The sequence below is a fragment of the Erigeron canadensis genome, chromosome 2, assembly GCF_010389155.1.
Source record: "Erigeron canadensis isolate Cc75 chromosome 2, C_canadensis_v1, whole genome shotgun sequence".
Lineage (NCBI taxonomy): Eukaryota > Viridiplantae > Streptophyta > Magnoliopsida > Asterales > Asteraceae > Erigeron > Erigeron canadensis.
In genome coordinates, this window is record NC_057762.1 from 7,708,779 (window position 1) to 7,720,906 (window position 12,128).

Below are 12,128 nucleotides of genomic sequence, written 5' to 3' on the forward strand. Positions count from 1 at the left end.
AACTCATCTTTAGATATCAAAACACAAAAAACTGATTAAAAGTTATGTAAAGTAATAAACTCATGGCTATAACTTTTAGTGTATCAAACTTTCACCTTCATTTTAATAAAAAGCCTCATAAGTTATTTTAGTAAAAAAAGTCGATCCATCATGGTTCTTTTTAGCTTGTACTATATTTACCGATATAGTCATACATTCATAGAAGTTTTTTAACTTCAATTCTATATTGTATCCTTTCAATTATATTCTCCTGTCCAAAAGGCTAACTTGCATAATATATATATATATAATACATATGATGTGTCCCTAAATTATATAATACGTTGCATGTTTTAAATATATATTATAATCCATAAATTGACATGGAACCAAAGAGTATTTAAAGCATCCATAAATTATATATATCGCATGTTTTAGATATATATTGATCAATTGTATAGATATCCATAAATCGTAAATTATAATTTATTTATTATAATTATGACATCATCAATTTTCAATTAGATAAAATTAAGAGATATGACTGGTTAATAAGTTATTAGTTCAGTTGTCTTTTAGTATATATAAAGATAGATTATGCATCTCCCTCAAAATAGAAATAGTTACTCATATGTCACATACGAAATTACTAAATTGCCCCTTAATAAAAACCCAGTATAGAAAGAATTTTATAAATTACCAAGTTTGTCCTTAATGAATTAATTTACACCATAAACCCTTATTTTAATACTTAACACTTTAAGCCCTTATCTTCTAAAAATTTCCATCTAGAGCACTTGACACTACCACCACCACCAATAGTACCATCACCGACACCATTAAACCGTCTTTTCCACCACCGCCGTCGCATTGTGCGGGTACCATGCTCGTATTATTAAATAATAATACAAAGGGTATGATTGATAGAAAACCGAGAGTATTAAATGCCTATAATCTGTGCAAAGGGTATGATTGAGATTAAATAATATAATTATATTATTAAATGTAATGATTAATAGAAAACCGATAGTGTTAAATGCCTATAATCTCTGCTTAGTGGGCACAATATAGAAAATCCCTTAATAATAATACGGAATGAGAACGAGTGGTAAAAACCTATGTGGGTGGGGTTTTTTCTTTTGCCTTGGTTCACTGTCATTTATACGATTTTTTTCTTTTTCAAATCCATTTTGCAGTTTTTAATTGAAGTTTAAGTGACGTGAGAAATGTAGCTTTGTTTTGTTTTTATTTTTGTAATCAACAAGACATAGATATAGATAGAAGAAGAGGTATTCAATCGTTGTTAAACGAATCATCACTGTGAGTGTTTTATTTAGGTAAATTAGAAACACTTTCAACTATATTTAATTTATTGAGTGTACTTCTCAAAAGATGAGAGCAAATGTATGAGACAAAATCATAAAATGGAGATGGTACTCGAGAATTTTTTGGAAGAGTTTCTGACGGTGGAAGTGAGGTTGTAAGCATACAAAAAAACCTTTAAAAAGCTTTAAGAATTAGATACACGTGTAAGAAAAGAAAAAGAAACACATGTTCACCCTATTTTTACTTCAGACTATATAATTAGCTGACTAAGTCATCCAACTAACTAATATTTGACAGCTCAAATCACCATTTACTTGTAATGCATGCAGAAAAACTTACACTTTATAGTAGCTAAGGACTCTTAAAATGTCATATTTAATGAATTGATATCCGTACCAAACATTTTGATAAATTTATCAAATTGTACAAATTTTATAACATACAGTACAAATAATTCATGCATAACCTTAGTAGATTAATAAAAACAAATGGTACAAATATCATCTCCCATATATAAATATAATTGTATATATTGGCTACTAGCCACGTTGACCATTGTTTGTGTCACATAGTAATTAACCCTACAAGGATGTAGTGCCAATCTTGTGACAAATTGACAAGTTTGGCAAAGTTTAAGCCAATGAGAACATGCCATTGTCCAAGCCAAATCTTGCCAAAAACTATCCAAAAATTGTCAAACTACATGCTATAGTGTCAATTCTTGTCAATTTTTGTCAATTTGTCAATTGAAAAAATTTTACAAAACAAATCTTAAACTTTTATTAAACTTAAAAAACACAATACAACTAAATAAAATATTACATTTATTTAAAAAATAAAACACACAAATACTTAAAAATTAAAAACAAGATTACTAGACATCGATATCTAGATCTCCCACGTGCGCCATAATATCACGACGTAACATGTAATGCAATGCGTCTCTTCGTTACGTAAGTTATAGAGAAAATTAGGGTTGATAGCACGAAGATCGTTCGGAGGATCCCTGATGTACACCGGTGATATCGCGTTGCCGTCATCCTTGAGTATCATGTTATGTATAATAACACACGCATACATCGCGTTAGTGATCTTTTCATTGTCCCTCATTCGTGACGGTCGATCGATGATAGCCCACTTGTTCTTCAGAAGCCCGAATGCTCGCTCAATGTCTTTTCTCGTGGATTCTTGGAGTTTATTCATTATCTTCTCCTTACGAGCGACCGGATATGCATACGCCTTCACAAAACAAGACCAAGGTGGGTAAATACAATCCCCTAGATAGTATCATCTGTTGTAATAGTGACCATTTACGGTAAACCCGTACTCAGGAGACTTCCCATTCATTGGGCGATTGCTTCAAAACATTGATGTCATTGTTTGACCCTGCAACACCGAAATACGCATGCCAAAACCATAAATCATAGGAAGCAACAACCTCAAGTATGATAGTCGGGCGTTCATGATCACCCCGGTGGTATTGCCCACGCAAAATATTTGGACAGTTTCTCCAAGTCCAGTGGGTACAGTCGATGCTACTGATCATGCCAGGAAAATGATGTCTAGCTTCATGCGCCTCATATAAACGCGCAACATGGTGGCTAGTCGGAGAACGCAAATACTCTTCACCATGAAGATGCTTCATGACGATGCAAAAGTTGTCTAGACACTCACGTGCAGTTCTAGTAGAGAAGGACAACCCCTCGTCATAGTTGTCGGCGTGGTTGTCGTACGCTAGTTGCCGTAGCGCGCACGTGCACTTTTGAATTCCCGAGAACCCTCTGATACCCGCCGCATTAACTGAAGACCAAAATTATGGAAATGATGCAGTGATATCTTCCACGATTTTCAACAACAACCTATTCGACATACGATATCTCGTACGGAAGACATCGTCCTCAAACATCGGGTCATCCACAGAGTACATGGACATCAATCTTTCATGAGCTGAGTGCCGATCTCCAAATAAATCTTCGTGAGTGTGTAGAAAAAGAAGATGCAGTGTCTTCTTCTAAGGCTATAAAAGCAACAGAATCTAAAAACTCAAAGCTGCCAGAAGACAATGACGACGACGAGAAATCAGAACTTCCGAATTCAGGGATTTTATATACAGGTAGTTCATCGCCAGACATTTTGCTTTATGAAATTTGATAGCATGTGATAGTATGTTTGGTGTTTGATTGTATGTGAGTATGGTTGTTTGATAAATATGTGATAATATGTGTATGTATATACAGTATAGAAGTTGGGAAAAGAAAAAAAAAGTCACAAAAAACAAAAAAAAAAGGTCATTTCATGTAACATCCGCGAATTTTGACCCTTTGACTTCTATGAAAAATGCTTATTAAATTCAATTAAATGATGGGAAAAACGCTTAATGGGTCACTTGACTACTCGTTGGACGATATGATTTTAGACGACAAAAGGGCAACGATTTATTTGAGCTAGTAATGTGTGAAGCGGGTCAACCCATGATCCAACCCCACCCCCTCATCCTCACCTCCAACCTCCACCACCCTTTCATTTCCCCCTATCTCCTTCTCTCTCTAATTCTCTTCCAAGAGCACACACACAATCTCACTCTCTCTCTAAATTTTCTTCATCAATTAGTGTATCTCAAGCTAGATTAATACAACATTAAGCTTCATCATCATCTCATCTTCATCATATCAAAAATTCAGGTTTCAAAGTGGAAGAAAACACCCATTTGGGTCAAATTCGGGTTTGGACACGAGGTGAAGGTTTTGGTAAGTTAAATTCATCTCATAATGATCATTTCATGTTTATTTACATGTTTGTAGTTGATTGCAAACGAATTTGGGTCACAATTCGAGTTAAAAATCGTTTTTGAGTTTTCTAGGGTTTTAAGGAACTAAATCCGAAAATCAAGCTTGGATCGAGTGTTTGGATTGGATTTGTGAAGTGGGTTATGTTGGTTTATGTTTATATATGTGTATTTATGCTTAAAAACGAGTTGGAAAGGTCCTTGGGTCGATCACTAAGTCAAAAATGGAGTTTTGGGATGTTATAGCTCGAAACCTGATGCTGTTTGGCTGCAGATAAGGCTCACTGTGCCGCAATGGGGTCTGACACCTCCCACTACGCCGCAATGAAAAACTGCTGAACCAAAAATCTTTGTCAACTTCAAACGCTTATAACTTTTGATCCGTAAGTCCAATCGAGTCATATGACCTATCGTTGGAATCGTATAAGAGTCTACTATCTTGTAGTAACATTCATTTTTCATGAATCTTTCTCCATTTCTAAAAATGTCGAGTTGAATGTGTCTTGTTCTTACGCGGGAAAGCGGTTAGACGTCTAAGAGTTGTGACTCGACCTTAATCTTACTAAACCAAATTGTTTAGGACTATAGAGTTGACTTTGATGATAATATGATATTTATTTCTAGGTTGCGGACTCGTAGCGGTTGTTGAGCGTTTGTAACTTTTCATGAACTCGTTATCGTAGCTTGGAAGCCAAGGTGAGTTCTGTAGCTCCCTACTCAATTGAGATTCGGGCTGGAAAGTGCACCTATACGTGTTTGATTGTTTGATTGACTTATTGATGTCTTGTTGGTTTATTTGATTCATGATGCATACGTTTATGATTGTATATTGTGTGATTGGATGATGCTTCGAGTTGTGGTTTGATTGATGGTTAGCTTGTAACTGTTGATGGATTGCGCTTTTGATTGTGATATGATGAATATTTAGGATAGATGTACCTACATGGAAGTCGGTTATACCTTCAAGGAGTTTAAGATGTGGAGGGTTAGCCGCTGGTACACCCTGTATACAAACATCGAGAACTCGTTGAAAGTAGAATCCTCTTAAGTGTATGTACGTATAGTTTTGGTTTGTTTGATGATTGACGGATTGTTTGATGGATTGTTTGTTATTATGCATATGTTTGGTTAATGTGGTTATTTAGGATAGATGTACATACATGAAAGTCGATTTTGCTTTCAAAAGGTTTGAGATGTGGTGGGAAGGCTGCGGGTGACCCTATATATAAGCATCGAGAACTCGTTGAAAGTAGAATCCTCCTAAGTGTATGTACGCATGACATTTGGTTAGATGGATTGATGGTTGACTATTGATGGAATGGTGATAGAGGCAACACGCTTAGGCAATGATATGGATATTGTTGGTTTAATGGTTGTTGGATTGATGAATTCCTGGGCTTGCATTATGATGGTTGCATTGAGATGATTTGGTTGTCTGTTGAGACAAATGTGTTTATCCAGGTATAGACGTATACACTGGTGTTGGTCATCCGGGTTTATAGACGTATATTCGCCGACGTTTTTGAGATGCCACATTGGTCATGGTGATGACATGTGAGTATCGTTGCATAGATGGCATGTTGGCCATACATATCACACGCATCACGACATTGGCATGCATATCATACACATTATGACATTGACTTGCATATGATTCCTATTTGGCATTGGCATTGTTTGTGTTTACCATTACACGCTTGTTTATATCGTGAAATCATGATGGGTTGATAGTATGGTACGTGAAGGCTACTTGTATGCTTGATCTTCCTTATATGTATTGTGATTATTGTCGATGGCTCCTTGTGATCCATCACTACGAACTCATCAACCTAGTGTTGACTTTGTTTAGTGCACTTTTCAGGTATTCATGTGAAGTTGGAGTATTGATTGGCTACTTGTCGTTTCTGCTAGAGCTTGGATTGGGACTCCCATGGATCCATGATCCGTTGTCCATTTAGGGTTCTTGTTTAGTTACTTAAGATCTTAGTTGTAATGTCTTGTTTTTAGTCTCATTCATGGTTTCTTGTTTACTTAGTATCTTGCACCTTAAATGTTGATTTGGATTCTCCGAATCCTTTATTTTTCTTGTAGTATATATTCTACGATAATTCCACTGTGTGCTATATAATTTCAGTGATATTTCGGGTTCTAGCCCGGGGTGTTACATTTCATACGCTCCCAAAGTTCAGTAGCATCGGCCAAAACTAGACGATGTTGCTTGCCAAAACTTGCCGATTAAACTTGCCAAAAGAAACCGATGCATGTGCTATAGGGTTGCCAATCAGCCGATTTAGCCGATGCTTTTTGCCGACTACACCCTTGCCCCTAATTAACTCTCTCTTTCTATATCGGTGGATAAGTCATGTGCACTTAGAATTCACAAGTGTGAAGTTTGATTATAGGTGGAACAACCATGACCTGATGACTTAAAAAATTCGGTTTTGAGGTGTTCGCAGATAAATGAAGAATTATAAATTGGTTTTGAACTGGTCAAATAAGTGTATGAATAATTCAAAATCTTGATTGTTGCAGCATGAAATAAAACAACCAACAGCCTAACACAATACCTGTTATAGCACTAAACAAGTTTAGTTATTTCATTGATATTCTGTTCGTACTAAATATATGAGCAAAAAAGGTAATATGGAATGAACCCGTAATCCCCATACTGCATTGGTACCCACTTAAATCCTGCAAGGAACCATGGCATCGCAAAAATATTTTCCTTTTATCTCCTCATGCTAGAGTCCAATTTCGAACCTACGACTCAAGGTCTATTAAAATTTGGACAGCCAAAAGCAGAAAAATCTATTTTCAGTTTCATTGATTATAAATTATGTTGTAACAATCTTATTTTTCCTTCAAAATGTAAATACAGATCGTTTCATGGGTAGACACAATTCCTTAAACCGATATGTAATACATAAATAAAGGAAGAAAAGATATCATGTGAGTGTTCCACATCGGTGGATGATATATATAGATTGATTGAAAGGCTATTATAAAAGATGAGTTTAGGCGTCTTAAATTACATCGTTGGGGCGACTACGCGTCAATGAAGTAATCACCGAGGCACGTAGATTGCTCCTGTGAAATCGATTTTCAAACAATTTCTGGATGGGCTCCCTTTTTTAAAGGGTAAAGCCCTACAATTTGCTAGTCTCAAACTTATTTTTGTTCGACCCAAGCAATTTCCTCTTTTTCTCAATTTGGAAGAACCGAACAGATTGTAGCAATTCATAAGTACAAAAAGACCATATAGCAGCTAAATATTTATAACATCAATCTCTAAAAGCAGAACACTTGGTAATTGGTAACCATCGAAGTATGTTCTACATAGAGTACGTTGAAGTATTGATTTCAATGGATCAAAAAAGGGAAAAAAAATGAGTTTGTTATCCCACATCGATGGAAGTTGCAAGGTGGTTGAGAAAGAGGCTAATATAAATTCCATGTATGAGCATGAGGGTACAGTATCTTTGCGCTTGGGGCAATGACGCAGCTAATGAGGTAATAACCGAGGCGCGTCAATTGCTGGTTGAAAACTATTTCCAAACCCCCTCCTCGGCTTTGGCTTTGCCTTGGCTGTCGAGAATTTCTGGATGGGCTCCCTTTTTCTAAAGGGTAAAGCCCAACAATCTTATTCAGTTTTAAACATTTTAGCTTTTTGTTTTGATTTTGACCACCTTGGTTTGGGTTACTTATTTGTTGTACACAATTTGATAGATTAATTGCAAGGATTTACAAACAATTACTCGTATATCATCAGTGTCCAATATCTGGGCCGAGCCCAACAGCAACAAAAACTTTTGACAAACCAAATGCCAAATGGATAAATGATGGTTTGACGAGTTCAGCTTAGCGATATTGCCTGTTCGGTACTTCGTTTGAAGGGATTTCCTCACATATTTGACCCATATCAAGAACACTCTTGATCACCTTATAATTAATTGCTGAGAACACATTTGTTTGTATAATATTTGGTTTATTTTGATTGGGTATATAGTAAGACATTGAGAGATATAATATGGTATTAACTTTGAAAGTGAATGGTTAAAAGAGAAATAAAAAGGTGAAGATGGTGATAAGGTGATGCTAACGTGACAAAGATAAATGCAAGTAAAAGAGATGAACGGTTAAAAATGGTGTAATAATGTACGCCAGCTTAGCAATAATGGGATGACAAAACACACCTAGTTCGTTAAACACTACAAAAATCTATTTCATTTTCATAGATTAAATTATTTTGTTACAATCTTTTTTCTTCAGAATGTAAATACAGATCGTCTTCAATTCACTGCTTCCCCTAATAGAACATGAAAATCAACCCCAAACTCGTGTAGTTGTTAATTATGGGTAGACGCAATTCCCAAACGCTTCATCAAGGCAAAAAGAAATAGTGTCATTTATACGTAACGATATGTTCATCAAGTGAATAAACCATCCGTAATTTGACATAACAAAGAAGTAGTATGAGCTTAATTAAGACGACACGAAAGATACTTACAAGGGTCAGTGATAGCAGGAGTCGCGTAACTAGTATCACATATGCCATTGATTCGATAGTTAAGATCAATGGCATACGATGCATGGTTACGCAAAGTGTCGGGAGCAAAGCATGGCCCTCCTGGTAAGATCTCTTTACAGTTGAGATGTCCACACAAATTATCAAGAACTTGTTGTAATTTCGAATTTGATGCTTGGCTTTGGGCCACACACCATGTTTTCCCCTATAACCAACATTGTTACAATAAAAACATATAAAAAAACATTTATATCAACAAAATAACTAACATTGTGAAGTTAAAATGCAAAACTAGATATCATTTGCGAGTAATATTTTATGTTACCTCTGCATAGTTGGAGCACACAATCAAGCATAATAACAAACCAATAAAGCACAATGAAAAGTTTAACTTTGTCATTTTTTGATTATGTTTTTTAGGACACAATTTGTGTTTTGTGAACGTTTTTCTTGTTTATAGTGTGTAGGATATGATATGTGATATGGCGAATCAAAGTATATAATTCTTCAATCAATTGAAACAATACCTAATTACTTTATAAGATTAGAATTGCAATTTGCAATGAATGAGATATATTTTGTATTTAATTTTAATTGGTCATCACTACTCATCAGAACTTAATGAATTATCCTTAATTATACGAACAATCCTAGATTCAAAACTAATTAACTTTTAGAAGAAATTTGTAAATAGTTAATCTCTTTGGCTTTCTTTTATACTAGCACGGTGCCCGCGCTATGCGGCGGTGTTTGTGACGGCGACGGTGTTAGTGGGGGACGACTGTTGGTGGTAGAGGCGAGTGATATAAATAATTGATTTAAAAGTAATTGATGTAAAGATTTAATTGAACTATTCCAAAAGATTAAGGACTAATAGTATAATATATCATTAGGGTATTTTAGATATTTTTCCCAATGTAACTTTCAACATGGGGACTATTCTTTTTATAATATAGTATAGATAAAACATATGTTTAATGCTATTGATTTTTTTTTCTTTTTCTTCCACTTCCTATTTTACCCTTCCTTGATTTAAATTTAACATCTTGTTTTACTTTTTACTTTTCTTGAGTTAAGCTGGCAAATAGAAATAAAAATAGGTCAATTCGCAAAAAAAAAATTTTTTTAAGTTAAATATGATAAGATCTTCACATTCAATGGTTGCTCGTTATTAGATCAAAAAAATAATAATTCAAATAGTTTTCAAGTCCGTCCAATGGACCGGTAATTTCAAAAAATATTTTTCAATTCGTTTTAATGGAATTAGGTTTCGCTTGAAATGATACGTATTATAGATTGTGTATCAATGAGTTATAGTTTATATGCTAAGATATACATTTTTATAGTAAACGAATAGAGAACAATTTTCACTAGGTAAATTTCCATCAAATGGATAAGAGTTTATTGTATACATAATTATTTGTATATAAAATTGAATGCGGGGAAAAATAATCGATGTGTGAATCATCTGTAAAATTTTTTAAGATAGGATTACGTTGAATTGTTAGAAGTTGTTGCGGAAAATTTTTGATTTTATTTTCATTTCAATTTTTATATAAACATACAAGTAGAAGTAAAAAAAAACAAACAAAGGGGGTATTTGCCGTCCAGAAAGGTTTCATATTATTTTTTTTATTGTTTTTTATGTTGTATTAAATTAAAGTAAATTAAAATAAAAGGAAAGGGTGGAGGGAATTTGGTTTCAAGAAAGGCCCTAGTGACTACAAATGTTTCTTCAAAATCCTCTTTTAATATAGTATTAGATTCCAAATTAAAAAATAAACACGTCACAAATTAAAACTTCAAAAAAAAGATAGCCTTCAAATCCATAACTTTTTGCAAAATTATGACGGAGATGGTAATATAAGGCTGTTGGGTCGTAAATTTAGGTGTGGAACACTCACATACTAATTTTTTAAGCCATAAAATTTACGAGAGCCCAAACATTTATTCATTAAAGAATAAGTAATAAAATATTAGACCTAAACTAAGATGCCAGACAATCTTAAATTCCCATTTTTCAATTATGACCAAAGACAGAAACTTTTTCATTAAGAAAAGACGGCCCCAAAAATGGTCTATCAAAAAAATCTGTTGTGATTTTGAAATTCTTATTGTGACTTACGAAAATATATATCTTTTGTTGAAAAATTATTTAAATCAAATAAAGGATTTTTACACATTTTTGCAAATGAAAGGAATGAAATAAAAACAAACTAACAGGTCACATTGGCTTGTAGAAATAAGAAAAATAAATAAACTTCAAACAGAGGGAAATTTGAGTATGAAAAGTTTGAGAAAGTTAAACATGTAAAAATTAATTAGTAAAAGGAAATCTAAGTTTAAGTAAAGTGTTTAACAAATGAGAGAACTTATTTTAACATGTCACTTAAAAAATAGTTATATACAGTAATAATTTGAAGTTATATTAGCTTTTTCGGTACTGCGTTGCACCTATTGGCTTTGCTTTAATAGATTCTATTCGACTGGAAGAACTTATACGACTTTTTTACTTTGCAAGAGTAGTTTCGTCGGTGGAAGGGAGGGAGAAGTTCGACTGAAGCCCGACCTCTATGATCTAAAATGAGTGCGGAAATGACCCTTTAAGAAAAGCCCGACTTTTTAATTTCCTTATATAAACCGTACGAACACGTCCTTTGTCACTCCCCACTGAGTGACTCCTATTTAAAGTCTTTGATCTCCTGTCTCAATTAAGGGTCACGGAAAGAACAGGTTCAAAATCACGATCAATTCCTTTTTCAAATCCTGCTGCAGCTGCACGATCACTTCCGGCGTGCCACAAATGCCCTACGAATAAGAAGAATCCTAAAATAGACTGAGAAGTAGGTAACCAACTTTTAGAAGATGAGTCAAAAGCGGAGGACGAAGCGAATGTAGAGGACACAACATATCCAGGGAAGAAGTTACGAAAGTAGTGAAATGAAGAAAAAGTTGAAAGACAACTTAAAGTTTTGAGTCACATTGGTCACATTTTTAGGTTTGATGCTTTGAATACTTACTATCGTCCCTAACGGACGTGGTAAAGGCGGCCGTTATCAAGGTAACGAGGAAGCCCACCACCACATTAATAACGGACTTAATGGAGTTTAACGGGCTTAATGGTCAACCAAAATATTGACTTTTTAACAAGAAAACGGGAATGGGTATAAAGATATTTTTAACACTACATTCTTGAGTTTATTTTTAAAGGATAAGAAAGGGAATGATATTAAAAAATCTTGTTTTTTCATTTTTGAGTTTTTTTAATCAAATAAAGGAAAAAAAAAGATAGGATAATTTTAAGATTTTAACCCCAAAAATTTTCTTGCCAAATTGACAAGATTTGAAAGGAAAGGAAAAAACCTTTGTATGTAATTACCATACTAGTTTTCAATTCTAGCACAACAAAGTCTTATAAATATTATCAAAATATTACTTTTGTAAAAATATTGCTTTTTTTTTTCTTTCCCAGTAAACTCAAGAATGCATGTTATTTATCATTATTTTTTTCTT

The 12,128-nt window shown here is 34.0% G+C and overlaps 2 protein-coding genes and 1 non-coding gene across 3 annotated transcripts; 1 reads left to right on the plus strand and 2 right to left on the minus strand.

Moving 5' to 3' along the window:
* Positions 1-2,632: 2,632 nt before the first annotated feature.
* On the minus strand, positions 2,633-3,238 carry LOC122587631. The gene is made up of 2 exons (XM_043759804.1): positions 3,178-3,238; positions 2,633-3,105 (listed from the first exon to the last, which is right to left on the minus strand). Exons 1-2 carry the CDS (start codon positions 3,236-3,238, stop codon positions 2,633-2,635), a joined length of 534 nt encoding a protein of 177 aa, XP_043615739.1.
* A 4,327-nt stretch (positions 3,239-7,565) lies between these two features.
* On the plus strand, positions 7,566-7,722 carry LOC122590332. Its single transcript, XR_006322472.1, has one exon. It is a non-coding gene; the product is annotated as a U4 spliceosomal RNA (small nuclear RNA).
* An 846-nt stretch (positions 7,723-8,568) lies between these two features.
* LOC122587632 (glucan endo-1,3-beta-glucosidase-like) lies at positions 8,569-9,015 on the minus strand. Its single transcript, XM_043759805.1, has 2 exons — positions 8,941-9,015; positions 8,569-8,820 (listed from the first exon to the last, which is right to left on the minus strand). Exons 1-2 carry the CDS (start codon positions 9,013-9,015, stop codon positions 8,569-8,571), a joined length of 327 nt encoding a protein of 108 aa, XP_043615740.1.
* Between the last annotated feature and the right edge of the window lie 3,113 nt (positions 9,016-12,128).